Genomic DNA, 20705 nt, shown 5'->3' with positions numbered 1-20705 from the left:
AAAGATGTTGTTCAGTCACTTTAGTCGTGTCTGACTTTTGCGACCGCATAGACTAGCCCGCTAGGCTCCTCTGTCCATGGGATTTCCTAGACAAGACTACCGGAGTGGGTTGCCATTTCCTTCTGCAGTGGATCTTCCCAACCCAGAGATCGAACCTGCGTCTCCTGCATTGGCAGGCAGATTCTTTACCACTGAGCCACCTGGAAAGCCCATAAAAGATGTACTTACTGTTTTCTTCTTTTTTTAAAAAGACTTCAGTAGAAATAATCCCACTACCATAAATCTACCTTCAGTGCTCTTGGAAACAAGGAGCAGTTTAGTGATGCAAACTTCTAAATCAGTGAATGGTGCAGCCTGAGACGCACTCTAGCATTCAGACTGGGAGTAGTGAGTCTGCTCTGAGGAGCTGAAGGCCTCCAGGCTTCCCATTCCTGAGGACTCCTCCTCTGAATTGTTTTCATCACTCACTAAACTCAGAGCCTCTGGCATCTTCTTTGCCATTGCCCCCTCAGTACTGTGTGTTCTGGGGTCAGCTGCTTTCTCCCTCCACATTTGTGCTCCATTAATCTCAGGATTGTGATTGGGAATTTAGGTTTTAGAATCAGACCAATCCATGTAGAGTCTCAGCTTCCCTGAGCCTCTTGTTTCTTGAGCTACTCAATGGGAATGCGCAGCGTGGCTGTGACAACTAGAGATAATGAATACAAAACACTGACGACACCCGTCTCAACAACTGTGGACCCCGCTCTGTTTCAGAGCCCCGCTGGCCGCCTACTTGTAAGAGTGAAGTGTGGATACAGTTCAGATCAATACAAACTGTCCACTGACATCCAAGTCTTTCCCTGTCTCTGCCTCTAGTCCACATGGCTAGCCCGGTGGGGTTGAACACAGTTTGGCTCCAGGCAAGGAAGTTGCTACTCAGTGGCCCCAGCTCCTCACCCTTCAAATGTGTGCTGATCACACCAGTAGTCATGAGGTACCAACTTGTCACTGGCCCCTCACAAGAGTGTCCCAGCTCTTCAGGCCTGGAGGAGGGAAGACAGGAGAGGAGATTCCATTTCAAGACATCCCTTGGATAAATGGATAAACACTAACCAGGTGCTGTGTTAAATCCCAAGGGTCACTGCCTGACAGTCTAGTTGGAGTAGCCCGACACAGCAGATAGGGGAGCACACTGGGACCTCCAGAAATTTGGGAGAAGAGTGCAGCGGCCCCTTGCCTCCAGACCTGTTGGAGTAAAGGCTCTGCCAGGTCATAGGGTGCGGCGGCCAAGCATTGCGTTCAGGTTCTGTCCATCCAGCTTCCTGGGCACGCGCTGCGCGGGAGAGGGAACCGCGGCCTCGGTGTTTTCTGCCTTTGGGGCCTCGGCAGCTCTTGTCCCCGAAGGCCAGAGGACCAGAGCGACCCTGCTCAGGCAGTCCTTTCCAGGGTAGGGGTCCGCACGCGCCCTCCCAGCCCGCTCACTGCAGGGGGGCCCGCCCCTCTCCCCGCCCCTGGCCTGGGCCCGCCCCCGCGCCTGTGTCACCGCGGGGCCGGGGGAGGAGAGCGGCCGGGCGGGACATCCGGCCCAGGTCCCTCGCCGCGCCCGCGCGCTGCCCGCTGCCCGCTGCCCGCCGACCGCTTCGGCGCCGCATCCCGGGAGTGGGCCACCCCGCGCGCGCCGGGGGCCTCCAGCCAGCGTAGCTCTCCCCGATCCCTTCCGGGCTCCGCGGGTCCAAGCCCCCGGGCCCGCCCCCAGCCCGAGCCCGCCTCCCAGACAGCCCTCGGATCAGCCTGGCCCACGCAGGCCCCCGCCCCGGGAGCACGATGTTCCCCCGCCCGCTGACCCCGCTGGCGGCCCCAAATGGCGCCGAGCCCCTGGGCCGGGCGCTGAGGCGGGCGCCCCTGGGCAGGGCCCGGGCTGGGCTGGGAGGGCCGCCCCTGCTGCTGCCGTCCATGCTGATGTTCGCGGTGATCGTGGCTTCCAGCGGGCTGCTGCTCATGATCGAGCGGGGCATCCTGGCCGAGATGAAGCCCCTTCCCCTGCACCCTCCCAACCGCGAGGACGCGGTCTGGCGCGGGACGATCCCCAGGCCTGGGAGGCTGTCCCTGGATGCGGGGGACTCGGACCTGCAGGTGAGGCAGGACGTCCGGAACCGGACCTTGCGGGCAGTGTGTGGACAACCGGGCATGCCCCGGGACCCCTGGGACTTGCCGGTGGGGCAGCGGCGCACCCTGCTGCGCCACATCCTCGTGAGTGACCGCTACCGCTTCCTCTACTGCTACGTGCCCAAGGTGGCCTGCTCCAACTGGAAGCGGGTTCTGAAGGTGCTGGCAGGCGTCCTGGACAACGTGGACGTCCGCCTCAAGATGGACCACCGCAGCGACCTGGTGTTCCTGGCCGACCTGCGGCCTGACGAGATTCGCTACCGCCTCCAGCACTACTTCAAGTTCCTGTTTGTGCGGGACCCCTTAGAGCGCCTTCTCTCTGCTTACCGCAACAAGTTTGGCGAGATCCGAGAGTACCAGCAGCGCTACGGAGTTGAGATCGTGAAGCGGTACAGGGCTGGAGCGGGGCCCAGCCCTGCGGGGGACGATGTCACCTTCCCTGAGTTCCTGAGATACCTGGCGGATGAGGACCCCGAGCGCATGAACGAGCATTGGATGCCCGTGTACCACCTGTGCCAGCCTTGTGCGGTGCGCTATGACTTTGTGGGCTCCTATGAGCAGCTGGAGGCAGATGCCAACCAGGTGCTGGAGTGGGTGCGGGCACCGCCCCATGTCCGATTCCCAGCTCGCCAGGCCTGGTACAGGCCAGCCAGCCCTGAAAGCCTGCACTACCACCTGTGCAGTGCCCCACGGGCCCTGCTGCAGGACGTCCTGCCCAAGTATATCCTGGACTTCTCCCTCTTCGCCTACCCATTGCCTAATGTCACCAGAGAGGCCTGTCACCAGTGACCATGGGTGTGGGCCAGCAGTTGTTGGGGACTGGTTTTGACAATGCCAGCTTCTGTGTTGCCGTACAGTGAAACCCGGGCTCCAGCGTTTCTCTTTGTCTAAATGCCTAGCTGGAAAGGACTGCCCTTGGAAGTTCCTTGTCCAGGGCGGGTGCCCACAGTGCCTCATATGACAAGGTTGGACAGGTGGCCTGGTGCTCTCCATAGGGGCGTTTCTTGGGAGCCAGTGTGATCCTTCTTGCCCTGGCAGGGCAAGATACCAGTTTTTCTAGTGAGGCAATACATCTCTTCTCAAGACCGGCTCCATGGCCCTGCCTGCAGGGATTTTACTGTCCACTTGATCAACCTTAATTTAACCTGTAGCCAAGCCCAGAGGTGGTGCCAACCAGGAGCATGACCAGAGCTGGGGGCCATGTGGCTCTGATCTCCCGTTCATCCACTTCATGTGCCTTAGGGCTGGAGTCAGTTGTGCCTTATAAATGACTTCTGTATCGTTCTGCTTCAGACTTACAATTTCCTATGCTTGCCAGGTTCTTTCCATTTTTTCCAAGGAAAGGAAAACTGAAAGGGCCCCTGCCTGATAGCTCCAGTACCTGGCCCTGCAGCATCCAAAGACCCCTGTGCCCAGCCTCTTCTTGGGACTCTGGGCACTTTCTCCCATCCCCCAGGGTTGTGACTGTGGCTGATGTATGTGGCTGCCACTTTTCTGATGCATTTATTTAAAATTTGTACTTTTTTATAGAACCTTTGAGAAGGCTTTGTTTTCCTAATAGCTGAATTTTTTAATAAAGCCATTTTGTATACAAGGTCAGTATCTCTGATTCTCCCTCTGAGCTCCTGTGTGTCCACCAAGTCCCCTTGATGTCCATCTCCCCAGAACAGGAGAGAGAGCTTGCAGGTAGAGAAAGTTGTCACTTGCTAGGGCTAGTGCAATGGGCTGTCATCATACCATGGAGCCTTTGAGAGCTTCCTATAGGCCATACCAATCACTGACTCAGTTTCTGGGGCGCCACCATTAAGAAAGGCCCCAGGCCTAGAGCACATCTACATGATTATTCCCTGAAGGTAAGTAAAGATATTTCTCCTCTTAGGCAGGAACACTTCTTGACCGAGGAGGCCCTCAGTTGAAAAGGGGGATCATTGCATGAGCCGGGGGAGGTTATTCCTGGCATTGAGAATTATAAGGAAGGCAAGGAGGAGAATTATAAGGAAGGTTGAGTGGAGGGGCCAGCTTTTGCTGACTTAGATTCAGAGAAGGTTGTGAGCAATGTGGGAGGAGTACTATCAGGGTAGTAGAGGACAGGCCTCAGTGTGACTCATTCAGCTTCTCTCGAGACCCCCCAGACCTGAAGAACAGGAGGCAGGGCCTGCCAAGCCCCTGGGAGAGAGTCACGGCCAGAGCTGGCCCTAGTCCTAGTTCATAAGTCCCCCATGGGAACTTCTGTACTTCAGGGACCTGGGGCTGTGGTGAGAGGTGATGCCTGCGGGAGGGCGGGAGGGAGGGAGGGAGGTGGGAAGGGCCTTCTTACAGATGTCACTTTTACCTGACCTTGCTACTGGCCTGACTGGAGAAGTAAACTAACCACATTTGGGGGAAGGGGCTTCTTTGGGCACTCATGTTTCTTTGCCATGACTCAGCAGGAGGCCTTAACTGATCCCCTGTGTGGGATCCTCAGCTCCTGGAGGTTCCACCTCAGATAGCTCCTACCATGCTCACCATATCTGCCCAGTTACTTGTCAGTCTCTCCCACGGAGAATGTGAATTGCATGAAGGTGAGACTGAATATTTCCTGGGTTCACATGACATTCCCAGGACCTAGCCCAAGGGACCAGCAGGAGGTAGATGGCCTTAGCAGAACCAAGGTGGTCATCTTGACGCAGGACAGAGAGTACTGTGCTTGCAGTCACCTAGACTGATTGATTGAGTCCCACCTCTGCTCCTCACCAGCTGCCCAACCATCTCTCTGACCCTCCATATGTTCCTCTGTATCATGGGAATAATACTGCTTATCTTACACGTAGATCGCTGTGAGGAGTAACGAAGACAAAATGAGTCAAAGGCCCAACCCAGCACCTGGTTTGATAGATGTTCTCTGAAATGCTAATTGAACACCTGATCCCTTGGAGGCCTATGGGGACAGGGAGAACCCAGGACACTGTGTCCACTCACTTCCTCTGCCAACCGGTCAGATCTCTGAGCTTCCAGCCCTTCAGGACCTCCCACCGCTACCCCCACCCTCATCCCCACTCTGTCCCCAGTGTCTTGCTCCTTGGCTGGGAACTGCAGCCCCAGGTCCAAGGCAGCTCCTCAGTCTCCCTCCCGAGGCCCTGCAGCATCAGCCCAGCTGCTGTGTTTGCCTTGTCTCCTTTCAACCCCACACCAGCCGGGTGCTACAGGTTTCAGCCTGTTCTACAGATGCAGAACCTGGCACAGAGAGAGTTAAGTATCCTGAGTGAAGTCCCTCTAATTTGGACCTCCCAAACTGTAGGGGCATGGGTGTGCAGAGTGACAAAGGGAGAGATGGTAGAAGGTGAGGGTGTAGAGAGAAGAGGGGCTGGAAAGGTTAAGGAAGATGAAGGAGTGGTGGGGGTGGGGATGTGAGTGGATCTAGGGGCATTCACACACATTCTACCTCCGCAGTTCTTTCATTCCTTCATTTGCAGAGAACCCAATTCAGCCCAGCTGACATTTGCCATTCCCTGCCCTGGAGGAGATGCTGTCCTTGATGTGGTTAGCTTATTGGCTACTCTCGACTAGACAGAGGAGGGTGCCAGGCCACAGAGCATCCTGACAGCCAGAACCAGACACCTTGTAGTGTGGGAGGAGGGTTTGAGGTAAAAGAGGTCCTGCTTAGATAAACTGCTACTTTCTGTCCTTTTTCTGCCTAGAATCAGCCTGCGAGGAACTTCACTGGGGATCTACCTTTCCTTTCAGTAAAATGGACTTCCTCAAAGAAGCTGCCATGGTGGTGGCAGAGAGTTGTGTGGGTGCGGCCAGTCCTAGTGGGGCTTGCCTTATACTGGGTACCCAGGCCAGAGCTGGAGGTGTGTGGTGAGCTGTGAGTCATCAGGGTTGGGCTGAGGGCCTTCTCAGGTCTAGACACCTGGCCTCTGTCTACTCAGGATTCCCCCTTTCACTGGGTCCATCCTCATCCCCACATGGAACCAAGCCCTACGCCACTGCCTGGTGACTCTGAAGACAAGTGAGTGAAGTCCCTCAGTTGCGTCCAACTCTTTGTGACCCCATGGACTGTAGCCTACCAGGCTCCTCCCTCCAGGGGATTCTCCATGCAAGAGTACTGGAGTGGGTTGCCATTTCCTTCTCCAGGGGATCTTCCTGACCCAGGGATTGAACGCAGGTCTCCCACATTCCAGGCAGACACTTTAACCTCTGAGCCACCCTGAAGACAAAGCCCCCTTTAAAACTTACTGCATCCCTACCACTGAGTCCTCTTGGGCACAAGAGCATGATGTTGGCAGCTTAATTTCTCTCAGCTGAGGGTTATGAACAAAGGAAAGAGGGGGAACCCAAAGGGACCTGGCCTTCTGGGTCTGGGTCCTGGCTTCACCTCCAGGATCCAGTTCTGATCCATGTTTCAACCGTCTGAAGCTATTGCCTAGAAACCATGTCACCTTAAATTCTAAAGTCCTTTCCCCTCCGCTTCCCACCTCTGTCCCACCCACCACACAGACCCTCTGCAGGAAACTCCGAAGTCCAAGTGGAACCACTGACCCAGGGGATACAGAGCCCTTACCTTTCCCAGGGGCCAAAAGGAGAGCAAGCCTGCTGGCCCCCTCCCAGGGTGAATCCAGTGCTTTTATTTATTTATTGAGCCAGTCCCTGCCTGGCCTCAAACAAGAGAAAAGACATTCTTTCTCTTCTTAAAGGGAAATAAGAATTCACAATGGCTACTCTGAACTGAGAGTACCTGTGCCAGCCGCACAGTGGAGTACTTTAATTCATCATCCTCTCCCTTCTTAACAACCACCCAACAAGATAAGTAAATGTATTCCCATTTTATAGATCCAGAAAGTAGGACTAAACGACTTACCCAAAGAGGTGGTGGGGCTGAGATGAAAACCCAGCTCCATCAAGTGTTTGGACCTCCATAGGTGAACATGCATCACAAGTTACCCAGCTCATTGGGTTTGCTGCAAAGCATCGTGTTCATTTTCTCTAATTTTTGAGCCCTTTTCCTCCAAATCTCCTTCCACCATTCCCCAAGCAATTCTGTTTGCAGGCCTCTCCAGCTATTATAAAACTGTCCAGAATTGCCCACCCTGAGAATCTGCTTTCCAGTAGATCCAGACTGAATATAGTAGATTTTCAGTTTGGGTCTTCTGAGAAGTAGATACCAAGACAGAATTAGATGTGCAAGAGATTAATAGGAGAAAATAGTTGTGAAGGGGGAAGGGAGCAGGAACAGGAGCAGAAATAGGCAGGCAGTGTCTCCTGACCCTTGAGAAAGGAGAGCAGGAAGGAAAAATGGGGTGGGAAGAGTCTCAGATTACAGCGCCCCTCTAAGAAAGTCTCAGCAAGGCTAGTGGGAAGTCCCAGGCCAAGACTGCTTTTTTGGAAGAGTCCTCCACTGAGCAGAAATGGGGGTACACAAACATCGTAGCAGATTGAGGTGCAGCAGCTGGGACCTATCAGCCAATTCTCTTCTCATAGCAGGTTCTCTTGAAAGGAGATGTGAGCCAGGCACTTCCACGGCTGCCACACAGACCTGGTTACTCCAATCTGTGGGCACTGGTCTCCATAGGTTCTGTTGACATAATGACCTTTTTCACAAATAGAAAACGGCTGTTAGCCTAGCAAGAGCCTCTAGGTGTCGGGCATCTTGAAGTAAACTGTTCCCCATGGTCATTCCATGGCTTTATAGCAGGACTACTGCCCCTGCTCTAACTCTGGGTGTTGGAAGACGTGTGCTATCACTGTTCCCAAGTGCCTGTACTGTAATTTTCATGATGTTTTCTCTGAAACTTACCCAACTCACTGCAGGCTTGGGTTATCTTTGTTTTGCATCTTCATCATTGATTGGGTGGATATTGATGATTATCTTTGCTTAGCTTCCATGTCTCATAGGCTCACCCTTTCAGCTGAGAGCAGAATCACCCAGAGATTGAGTCTGGGTGATGAAGCCCCTGATCTCCAGGGCATACAGTCTAGATTTTCTCCCAATAGGCTCATCCAGATGGACTTAAGCTGCAGGACAACTTGAGAGGGAAGCAAAATTCCCCTAAAGAGAGCTTCTAGGGACCTGCATGCCCAGGAGTACCAGGTACTCTGTAGACTCCTCTACCGAGCTCTTTGTACTGCCTGGCCCCAGACCCCTCTGTAGAGGAGTCCCCATGGAAACAAAGAGAATCACAGTGTTAATCCTGATGGTGCCCTTGTGGGGAGATCAGGAGGACCAAGTTTGGGCCTGGTCTTCTGCTCCTCAACCGTCCAGCAGGAAAACTTTGCCGGCCTCAGCCTTTGGGTGGGGCTTGGGAGACAGAAACACATAAGGGACTTGAGGAACTTAGGAAGGAGGTGCCTGTTACGTTACTTCTTCCACTGGCCCTGCAGTGCCCGCCCTCAGATCTGCTGGGCCACCACCTCAGGGACGATTTGCAGATGGAGGGAACCATCCATCTCACAGCAGCCTAGGAGCCGGGAAGTCATGAAGCCTCCACTGGACCATTTCTCTGTCCTCAGCCCTGGAGAGCTGAGCTGCATCTGAGACCCCCACCAGAGCCCTAGCAGAGTCCCAGGAGTCCAAGCACTGTGGTCAGACGGACCATCAGGGCAGAGGAGTCCATGGGAGCCGAGTTTCAGGCTGGCCCTGAGCACACTGCTGCTGAGGGCCTTGGGCTGCCTGGAGGAACACACTGGAGGCAGGCCCAAGAACGTTGGTTTGGCTAGTTGAGGGGAATGAGGCAAAGCTTTCTGGATGAGGAGTTAAGCCAAACTGGGAGTCAACTGATCCCTGGAAATGCAGACATGTCTCTATCACACACACACACCCACCCAGCCCACGTCCCCCCTCCCATCACCCACCTAGTGAGAAGCTGTAAGGAACCTCTTCCCCAGAAACTACTGGGAAAGCAGCAGTAGTAGGCTGGTTCTCTGAAGGTGGGGGTAACTCCTGCTGCCTGAGTGCAAGTGTTTGCAAGTGTCCAGTGATAAAAAGAGAGCTCTTCTGAGAGATGAAAGAGAAGGCTGGCCTAACTAAAGCAAGAAAGCCAGGAGGTTAAACCCAGCCCCTGTGCAACTTTTGGGGAGGAGTCTTTGCTTTCTGTCCACTGGGACTGCCCTCAGCCCAAGCACACAGATAACAAAATAAATGGATGGAGGACAGTGGGACAATGGGCGCAGAGGAAGGATAGAACAAAGAAGAAGACTCAGAGTCAAAGCGCGGATACCTGGCCCTCCCTGAAGCTTTTCTCAACTACTGACTAGTTAGTCCCTTCCTCCTCTGAAGTCCCATGGTCCCTAGTACATACTTCTAGGAGAGCTTTCTACCCATGGTGTTACTTGTCTGCCCCTGCCCTATAGCCTGGGAGTTTCTCAAAGGCAAGAGTCAGACTTTGTTTCTCTTTGTATTTGTAGCACATAGTAGGTGCTCAATAAAGGCTGAATAAGTGGAAGGTCAGCAGAATAAATGGATAAGTACGTGAATAAATGGATGAATGGATAGATGGATGGATGGATAGGTGTGTGTGTACATTCTGAATGGGAGGATGAATGGCTAAATGGATAAGTAACTGGGTGGATGGCGGGATGAATGGATGGATGGGTACGTGGATGGATGGATGGATAAACAGCATCAGGGAGAATAGAGGAACTTCTGTAGGAGGAGAAATCAAGAATCACAATGAACATCTACCTGGTGGCTAGCATATTGCTTCTTAAAAGGAGAAAACTAGAAGGAAGGAGAGATATTGCACTAAGGAAGAGATGGCAGAGGTTTGTGAGATGGAGCAAGCAGCCCAGGATTCGGCCCTAGGTTTGCTGAGATGCAGGATGGAAAGTAGTGCTACCAGGATTGGCAGGAAAATAGATAAGAGACAGATGTCATGAAAAGTAAAACTGAGAGAAGCCTGGGAGTTGAAGTGTGACCATGTGAATTCCCCAAAGGGAGAAACTTTCAACAGTTGAATGGCTTCCCTAAAGCAGAGGTGAAAGGAGGCCCTGTTCATTTGTTCCTAATCCAGCCAAGCTTCCAGAAGAGGTGTGTAGGAGTCTCCAGGGGTTAATAGGGAGGGAGTACCTTGGAGTACCCCTGGAGGAGGAAATGGCAACCCACTCCAGGGTTCTTGCCTAGGGAATTGCATGGACAGAGGAGACTGGCAAGCTACAGTCCATGGGGCTGCAGAGAGTCAGACGTGACAGAGCATGCTCGTGCACAGTTAGGGTACTGAGGACAGAGTGACCCGATTCCTGAATTCCAGCCCGCACTCTGCCACACGCCTCTGATGATCTGGAGCAAGCCTTTCTCTAAGGCTCACTTTGCTCACTTGTCATCTTCTCTACTTTGTGGAGTTATGGGGACTTGCAGACCACACAAGGAAAGGAGTTTGACGCGGCATAAATCTGTACCAACAGAAGGCTGGAGAGTGGTCATCCATGGGGTAAGAGCTCAGGAGTCAGGCAGTCCTGGCTTCAGATGCTTGCCCTCTTGCTCAGACACTCACTAGCTAGGTCAATCAAACCAGCCTCTGAACCATTTCCCCCACAAGTGAAATGAGCAAAATGATATCTGTCCTGAAGGGTTGTTGTGAGGTTTCAAAATAAGCCACAGAACATGCCTGGCATTCAATAAATGAAAGCTAACATTACACTGTCATTATTCAGTCATTCAGTCGTGTCCGACTCTGCGACCCATGAACTGCCGCACACCAGGCTTCCTTGTCCTTCACCATCTCCTGGAGTTTTCTCAATGTCCACTGAGTCAGTGATGACATCCAACCATCTCATCCTCTGTCACCCTCTTCTGCTCCTGCCCTCAATCTTTCCCAGCACTGGGGTCTTTTCCAATGAGTAGGCTCTTTGCATCAGGTGGCCAAAATGTTGGAGCTTCAGCTTCAGCACCAGTCCTTTCAATGAATATTCAGGGTTATATAGAAGGGATTAATCAGGGCCGCTGTGTGCAATCACATGGCTGGTGCCTGGACGCAGGCTGGATCTCCCAGAGGAAGAGCACCTGTTTTTCACTCTCACAAAAGTATCATCCGCTCTGCATCTAGGGGGCCGCAGCCATCAAGCCTGGGATTAAGAGTGTTGTTTCCAGGTCTAATCTCTTATCCTGCCTAGAGGAGAAGTCTCAAGGCCAGGCTGTAAACACTGCCAGTGGCCTGGGTTGGGCTGGCTGGGACGTCCTCCTCCCAGAGGTGAGAGGAGGAGCTCTCACCTGTGTCAGGGACGCTGTCCTCACACCTTGGGGGTCGGCACAGCGGGGAGGCCCCAGCGCTCCAAGTCCCGCCACCATCCAGCGCGAGAGCCTGTCATTCCATTTTCTATGGTCATTTTTTTGGTTTATGAAATCATTCTTTTGTAGGTGCAAAGGTCATTCATAGTTTATTAATTACTTCCTTGTGCCAGGCCTTGTGTGAAGAGATGTCTGTACACCTTTTCTTCTCTTATTTTGAAAATGTACAAACCTACATAAAAGTTGTAAAATTAATACAGTTAACACCCATAGACCTGGATTCATCAGTTCACATTTTGCCACATTTATTTTATCTCTCTGTGTATGTTTTCCTGAACCATTTCAGGATGGATTACAGACATCATAATGCTTCACTCTCAAAGTATTTCAGCATCTATCTCCTGAGGAAAAGGACATTCTGCCAGGTAATCCCATACTACAATCAATGGGTCTGGGTCATTTTACATTTATACAACAGTATCAAGTCTGTATTCAAATTTTCCCATTAGACTGGATAACGTGTTTTGACTTTTTATTTCTTAAATCAAGGCTCACACCCTGTATTTAGTCATGTCATGACTTCTTAGTATGCTTTCATCTAAAACAGTCTCCCACTCCCCCACCCCACCCCCCCGCCTTTTTGGTCTTTCATGCTGTTGACATTTTGAAGCATTCAAATCAGTTGTTTGCAGAAAGTCCCTCAATTTAGATTTTCGGATGGGCTCCTCCTGGTTAGATTCAGGTTGGCAGGTCTGGTGCTCCTGGTGACTCTCTGATGGGATTTCCCTCTTTATGTTACAGAAATGGAGGCTGAGGGTCAGAGAGGGCTGTCACACAGTTACTGAGAGGCTGACCCGGGGCGGATGCAGAGAGCTTGTTTCACAGTCTGCCTGTTCTCCGTACTGATGGAAGCAGCTGGGAAGTCTTATCACTTGGATTCTTACAATGGATTTGTTTACTAGTCACTTTTAGCATCTTGACCATGAATGGAGAGCAGATTTTGATAGGATGTCAAAATAGTGTGGGAAGGAGAGGGACACCCCAAAGGGATGAGGGAAGTGGTGGCTTCAACATACTACAGTGAAGCCTAACCTTCATTGTCAGCCTTGTTGGAACCCCAAATTCCCCTTTAAGTTCTTTTAGAAATTTGACTTTTTCTGCCCCTTTCTAGACCTCTAGGGAAGGGATGGGTCACGTCATACACACATATCACGTGCCAGACTACCAAGGGTGTAACAGATTTCTGGGTACCATCATCAGTGAATTCTATCCTGTTGCCTAGCAATCCTAGGGCATTTCAGCCCTTCCCAGCCAGAGGGTGGGTAGAGAGGACAATCAGGTGACTGACTGGGTGTCTCTTGCTCTGGAGGTCTTCTGGCCCCCACTTCCTCATGACCCGTTGCCTAACAACCAGGAGGTCCCTGTACTCTATGTAGTTACCCCCTCCCTCATAGGAAATGAGCAGAATCTCTTTAGGGCCTTTCTTCCTGACTTGGGATCCATACAAGTGCACTGTAAAATGCTGGGCTCCTCCCAGGGAGGAGTTCCTGAAGGCTAAGGGGCGGATACATACCTCACCCTGCAGTGAATCTTTGAAGAGAAAAAGGTAAAGGAGAAGATCGAAGTAAGAGCCTTCTCATGCCAGGACAGTTCAGCTCTTCATGGTGTGTTGCCACAGAGGCTCAGGGATCTGCTGGCCAGGAGCGCTGGGTTTGGGTCTGGGCCAGGGCAGCTCCTTAATCATCCAAGCTTGCCTTTAATCTTGAATACATGTATATAATTTTAACCATTTTATTTGGGTAAGATTTAGACCAAGGTCCTTGTCTAGAGTCCTTGGGACCCCTGAGAGGTCTGAGGACAGATTTCAAAAGGTTGCTAATCTTGGGAAAAGTTGTATCTTTATTTTCTCTAACCTCTTCTGAAATATATGAGATATTATAAATTCATAGTTTTATGAAATATCAGTAAAATTGGTGACTTTGACATTTAGAGGCATCACAGATATTTTTAATATCACTTTACCATTGTTGAAGATATCACAAACTATCAATTATACTCATTACTACTTAGAAATTATGTTATCAGACCTGCCACTAGATCCTGTGAATAATATATTCATAAAGAAGCATGTATTAATACCACATTTTCATTTTTTAATATATTGATAGCTAAATTTCAATATAATTGGTTTCCTTTGCAATCCTATGATTTTTTTTTTTTTATGCAACATGCAATTCTGAAGCTTCACCAGACCACCAAAGGGATCTGTGGTACAGAAAAGGTACCTCAGGTTTGGGCTTTGGAAATTTTTGTCAGACTATGACCTAAAGATGTGTTCTGGGGAGTCTTATAATTTTGAACGTTCTTTGATGGTGACCTAAGCAAATTATCGTATAATATTCCTGACGGTTTGAAGCACTACCTTATAATCCAGTGCTTCTGTATCATCTCCGCTTCCAAGTTTGCATTTACAACAGAGGTGGTGCAAGCAACTCTACCAGAGCTCTTCCCTGATGATAGGACCAGAAAATGGTGTGGAAATTGGTAGAAGGAAGCAAGCTGAACTCAGAGAACCTGCATCTTTGCAGTTGGCACCATAGTCGGGTGGACAGAATTCAGTACAACAGCATCATTTATCACATAAAATAAATGATTTTAATTTGAATGATTTTTAGCTGTGATTTTCTTTGAACCTGTAATTTTGGGTTTTTTTACAGTAATATAATAAGTATTTCCATAAATCTACTTAGTTTTATACTTACTTGAATAACAAGTGGATGCCAGAGAGCTGGGCAATTTTTTTTCTCTTTTAATTGGGTATATGCTCCTCAAGAGTGTGAAATGCTGGGCCCTGGCACTTACTGGTAACTCTTCACATTTCCCTCTCTAACTTAACCCTTTTCCTTTTGAAGAATAACTGAGTTAGGGTCTCAAGCATTAGAGTGACTCAATTTCAAAGGCTTTCCAGATACAGGATTAAACAGCAAATTGCCTAGTAATTTCTGGAAATGTCAAATGTGTGATTCCTTGATTCATCCAAAACGACTACATTGTGAGGACTGAAGTGTATAGGTACATTTATTCCGGGGAATGCTTTGGACTGTTATGACTTTCCCAGGATATGGCTTCCTCATGATGTGAGCAATAATCACTGTGGTGAGGGGTCGGGGCGGGGGGTGGGGGGGTAGGGAGAGGGCAGGAGGTGCCTTACTCTCATGAAGTCAAGGAGAAAGGCCAGGCTGAGCATATGGTATGTGTGAAATAGCCCTTCTTTCCTAATCTACTTTGCAAGGCATTTAAGTTGTTTTCTATAGTTCCATAGTTTTAAAATTATATATATATATATATAATATATATATATAATATCTATCTATATATATATTATATATTTTTAAATATATTATATATATTTATATATGTATAAAATTGGGCTTCCCAGGTGGCTCAGTGGTAAAGAATCCACCTACCAAGCAGGAGACACTGGTTCAATCCCTGGGTCAAAAAGATCCCCTGGAGATGGAAATGACAACCCACTCCAGTATTCTTGCCTGGATGATCACATCACAGAGGAGCCTGGTGGGCTACAGTCCTTGGAGTTGCAAGAGTTGGACACAACTTAGCAACTAAACCACAACATACATAATTATATATATGTGTGTGTATGTGTGGGTGCTACAGAAAAAAGTATATATATATAAAGTATAAATATATATATATTTTTTTCTGTAGCAGTACCTAAAAACTTGAAAACCTAAAAAAGTATGAGTTCAACTTTAAAGTCTGTCTCAAAGGAATCAAAAATGGTGATTAACTTTGACCCTCTTGAGGATTAAATATCAAGCAATTTACCAGTGTTGGCTTTTTGAAATAGTGCGTAGCCCTTGTTGGATGCTGAGTCTCGTTCATTCTGGCAGTGTCATTCCCAGAACTAAAGGCTCCCTCTCTGAGAGTCTGAGTTGCTCACGTTGCCCTTCCACTGCTATGGGGGCTTTCCCAGTTGTCCTGGTGACCTTCCTCTGTCTCCAGGCTGCACACCAGCCTGTACAGTGGCTCTTGGCCCCAGCTCTGCCCTTCCTCAGGGCAGCTTCCTCTGGCACCGCCTCCTCCCCACCTCACCAGTGTTACTCTGGGCTGTCATGTCCTTACTTGCAAATACAGCTGCCTGTATTTGCCCTGAACTGCCCTGCCTGACTCCTTGAGGTCAGGATGGTTTCTCTTCCATCATTCTAGCTTTGAAGTACCTGGAAAAATCAGTTTTATATTTCTTTTCTAGAAGGAACTTGGAAAATAAGTCACCCAGGCTCCGACTAGAAGGTACTGCTTGAGGAACATTACTCAAAGCAGAATCTGAGGAGGTTACTGGACAAGGCATTTTTTTTGGCGTGCGGTAAAAAACACATAACATAACTTGCCCTCTTAATTTTCAGGTGTGCAATATGATAGTGTCAACTAAACGCACATTGTTACACAGTGATCTCTGTAGCTGTTTCATCTTGCATGACTGAAATCTGCTCATTAAACTGCTCCCCGTTTCCCTTCCCCCAGCCCCTGATAACCACCTTTCTACTTTCTGTTTCTATGAATTTGACTATGTTAGATACCTCATATAAGGAGAATCATGTAGCATTTGTGTTTTGTGGTTGGCTTATTTACATAACATAATATCCTCAAGGTTCTTCTGTGTTTTGGCAAATGACAGGACTTCCTTCTTTTTTAAATGGAATAGAATTCCATTGTATCTATATCCGTTCATCTGTTGATGCGTGCAAATTTTCACTGGACATGGGTGTGCAAATAGCTCTTCAACATGATTTTAAATTGTTTTGGATATATACCTAGAAGTGGGATTACTAAATCAGGTGGTAGTTCTATTTTTATTCTTTTGAGGAAACTCCATACTCTTTCCTAGTGCAGCTACACCATTTTACAATCCCATCAACAGTGTGCAAATGTCCTAATATCTCCAGATCCTTGCCAACGCTTGCTATTTTCTTTTTGTTTGCTTGCCTTTTCTTTTTGATAGTGGCCATCCTAAAGGGTGTGAGGTGATACCTTATTGTGATTTGTATTTGCTTTCTCTGATGATTAGTGATGTTAAGCACCTTTTTATGTTTTCTTAGTCATTTTTACATCTTTTTTGGACAAATATCCATTAAAGTCCTTTCTTCATTTTAAAACTGGGTCTTTCGTGGGTGTTTTTGTTGTTGTCACTGAGTTGTATGAATTATTTATATATTCTAGATATTAATCCCTAATGTTGCCTTTTATTCTCCTGATTGCATCCTTTGCTGCACAGAGGTTTTTAAGTTTGGTGTAGTCCCATTTGTCTATTTTTGCTTTCACTTTTGTTGCCTGTACTTTTGATACCATGTTCAAGAAATCATTGCCCATTCCAATATCATGAAGGTTTCTTCTATGTTTTCTTTTAAGTAGTTTTATAGTTTCAAGTCTTATATTTAGATCTTTAATCCATTTTGAGTTAATTTTTGTAGACTGTGTAAGAAAAGGCTCCATGTTCAGATGCTGGTTGGGGGCAGCTTCACAATGCGTTGACACATTTTGCTTAGCAGCTTGTATTCTTAAACATAATAGGACAACAAAATTTTATACAATGATTGTGAAGGTAATCATTGTTAATGATACTGCTGTGGACTAAATATTTATGCCCCCTCAAAATTCATATGTAGAAGCCCTAATCCCCAATGTAATAGTATTTGGAAGTGGGGCCTTTGGGAGGTAGATAGGTTTAGATGAATTCATTAGGATAAAGCCCCTGTGATGTGATTTGTGTCCTCCCAAGAAGAGGGGGAGACTGGAGTTTTCTCTCTCTATTCATGCGAGTGCACAATGAGAAGGTGGCCATCTGCAAGCAAGGAAAAGAGCCCTCAGCAGACACCAAATCTGCCAAGACGTGGATTTCCTGGCCTCCAGAACTGTGAGCAATGAAAGTTTGTTGTTTAAGCCTCCAGCTTTCTGTTACAGTAGCCTGAACTAAGAGACTCCAACTAGTTAAAACACAAACCAAGTAACAGGCTCTTATGCTTTATTTTTCATGGTTTCCTCTTGGAAACCACCACCCAAGTTGCACAGCTGAAGGTAGTATTGCCTTGGACCAGCAAAGCAAACTTCTAATTTTGTGTTGGCTCTCACCTCTGCCCGTCTCCTTGACTAGACTCCTCTGTCCCCATTCCCCTCAACCTCCTGAACCTCTACTTTTCTCAGGAGTCTAGAGGTTTGATCGTTCAGACTGTGCTCCATCAGCATCACTGGTCAGGAAAGCTTCCATTTATACCCTAGTCACCAGCAGGCACCTGTGCTGGCATTTCCCCAGGGGAAGACAAGTTGCACTCAGGTTGAAACAGGCCACGTAAAAGTTTCTGATGGTCAAATATGTTGGGGAAATCCAGAGTTTCTAAGAATTTACAAGATTTTAAAAGAACTACAAGAATTTAAAAGATTCCTGCACATTTAAAACATTCCTGATACGTTAATACGTCCCTTCCAGATTTGAATGGAAGGTGGAGATGGAATATGCACTGTTCTTCCAAACTTATTTGATTATAGAATCCCTTTTTTCACAGGTCTGGGGTTCCTCTGAATCTATTTTGGAAAAGACAAGTCTCCAAGAGGCTCAAATCAGCTCTTAAATCAGCTTTGCCCTTTTGACTCTCAACTATAGATTCCCTGGTGGCTCAGATGGTAGTCTGCCTGCAATGTGTGAGTCCCAAATTCAATCCCTGGGTTGGGAAGATCCCCTGGAGAAGGAAATGGCAACCCACTCCAGTATTCTTGCCTGGAAAATCCCATGGATGGAGGAGCCTGGGGGGCTACAGTCTATAGGGTCACAAAGAGTCAGACACTTCTGAGCGACTTCACTTTCACTTTCATAGATAAGCAAATGTACAAAATATTTCCATCCACTTCTAATTTCCACAAGTAGTAGAAATTAGTAGATACAATTCAGGTAGAAAGATGGGTCCATGAGTGTTTATTACTCTTTGAACTGTACATTTATTTTATGTATGCCGTTTTATACGTATATTTTGTCCAAAATTATTTTTCTCTTTTAATTGTTTTAAGTATCATAGCTTTCATAACCCACATAGGACTCTAGAAATGGAGACATGAGCTTCCTGAAGTTTTACATTACAGTAAGCAAATCTAAAAATTGGTCATGTGGAACTCCCTGGTGGTCCAGCAGTTAGGACTTGGCACTTTCACTGCCAAGGGCCTGGGTTCAATCCTTGGTAGGGAAGCTAAGGTCCACAAGCTGCACAGCATGGCTAAAAAAATTTGGTGATAAAGAGGTTTATTCTTTTCTCACTTATCTACTGTTTTAAATCTGTTTTTTTCAAAGTATACATAAAGAGATTGTGAGGCTTGGAGCACATGTAATTATCACTTAGTTGAACCATGTACCACAGGATAGAAAGCATCATCTTCTATCCTTATAAGCCCGTGTTTTCTCCAGGATATCTGGCATAGTGGTTAAGAGCAAAGGGTCGGAAATCAAGGAGATCTTTATTCAAATCCCCACTTCATTACCTACTTCTATGACATTGGATAAATTGCTTTACTTCTCAAAGCCTCAGTTTCTGGATATATGGACTGTGGTTTGTTTGGAGATGCGATAATACATGTAATGCTCTTTAAATTGCACCCTTTCATATAATACCAGCACCATTACTAGGTCTGGCCTTGTGAATGAGCCAGCAGAATGAATGAGTTCTTGTTGATGTTAGGCGGAGCAAAAAGTATTCCTCCCCTCTGCTTCTGTGATGGGTAATTTTATATATCAACTTATATGAGCCACAGATATTTGGTCAGACATGAGATGAACACTTAAATCAATAAACTGATTAAAGCAGATTGTGGTCACTAATGTGGGTGGGCCACATCCAATCAGTTGAAGGTCTGAATGAAAAAATGGCTGACCCTCCTGGGAGTAAGCTGGGACATTGTTTTTTTTCCCACCTTCAAACTCAAACAGAAACATTGATTTTTCTTGAGAACTGAGCCTGTTGGCTTTGGACTGGAACTAATACCATCAGTCGTAGGTCTCCAGCTTGCTAACTGCAGATCTTAGGGCTTTTCAGCTTTCATAATTGCCTGAATTAATTCCCTGTAATAAGTACACATACACGCACATAAACAGGCACACACATGCACAATAGCCTATTGGTTTTGTTTCTTTGGAGAACCCTGCTAATATAATTTTGAAAGATATTCTTAAAATGTCACAGCTGGGGACTTCCCTGGTGGTCCAGTGGTTTGAGACTTCATCTTCCAAAGCAGGGGGTGAAGGTTCGGTCCCTGGTTGGGGAGCTAGGATCCCACATGCCTCATGGCCAGAAAGCCAGAACATAAAACAGCAGTAATACTGTAACAAATTCAATAAAGAGTTTTTTTTAAGTCACAGTTAATGAAATTGGTTATGGGAATTTCCCGGTGGTCCAGTGGTTAGGACTCCACACTTTCATTGTCAAGGTTGTAGATTTGATCCCTGGTTAGAGAACTAATATCCCACAAGCTGCATGGTGCAGCAAAAGAATTTTTTTTTTAATTCACAATTAAGATAATCAAAATGACTAGAAAAATATCAACATAAGGACTGGTGTGAACATTAAATATAAGGTTACTCGTAGAACCAAGACTGTGTGTTCATGCTAAGTTGCTTCAGTCGTGTCCGACTAAGAGTGAGAGGTAAAACAGAAACTATAGGGCAAAAAAGGCCATATGCTTGTATAATGTAGCTATGTTGTCGTTGTTTGGTTGGTACATTGTGTCAGACTCCCTGCAACCCCATGGACTGTAGCCCCCCAGGCTCCTCTGTGCATGGGATTTCCCAGGCAAGAATACTGGAGTGGGTAGCCATTTCCTTCTCAGGGGGATCTTCCTGACCCTGGGATCAAACCTATGTCTCCTGCATTGGCAGGTGGATTCTCTACCACTGAGCCACCAGTGTAGCTATAGACAACTGTAACAATGGGACAATGCAGAGAACATATGTAAAAACCCAGTTTTAACTGTTCTCAGTAATTACATTGATAGTGGTAATATTAATGTTACTTTGAGACTATTGTGTGTGTGAAGTGGGATAAAGTAGGTTATTAATTATGTGGTATTCTAATTTTATCCTGCCCTGTGTCCTTGAGAACCAGGCTTCTTGGAGCAGAAGAATAAGACAGATGTGATACAGAAAAGGTTAAGTGAAAACCCAATAGTCCTGCATTCTTTTCACAAGCTACGGCCACCTTCCCTTGTGCCCACAGCCTATATGTTCTCATACCCCTCATGACATGGACTCCATGTGACTGAGATTCCCTCTTGCATGGGAACGGCCCTTCCTTTTCCC

At 47.6% G+C, this 20705-nt stretch overlaps 1 protein-coding gene across 1 annotated transcript; it reads left to right on the top strand.

Annotated features, from left to right (window-relative positions):
• Window positions 1363-3750, top strand: CHST14 (carbohydrate sulfotransferase 14). Its single transcript, XM_005685609.3, has one exon. It carries the CDS (start codon window positions 1807-1809, stop codon window positions 2935-2937), a length of 1131 nt encoding a protein of 376 aa, XP_005685666.3. The 5' UTR covers window positions 1363-1806; the 3' UTR covers window positions 2938-3750.

The sequence above is a fragment of the Capra hircus genome, chromosome 10, assembly GCF_001704415.2.
Source record: "Capra hircus breed San Clemente chromosome 10, ASM170441v1, whole genome shotgun sequence".
Classification (NCBI taxonomy): domain Eukaryota; kingdom Metazoa; phylum Chordata; class Mammalia; order Artiodactyla; family Bovidae; genus Capra; species Capra hircus.
Note: the sequence above shows the minus strand (reverse complement) of the source record. Positions and strands in the feature narration are given on the sequence as shown.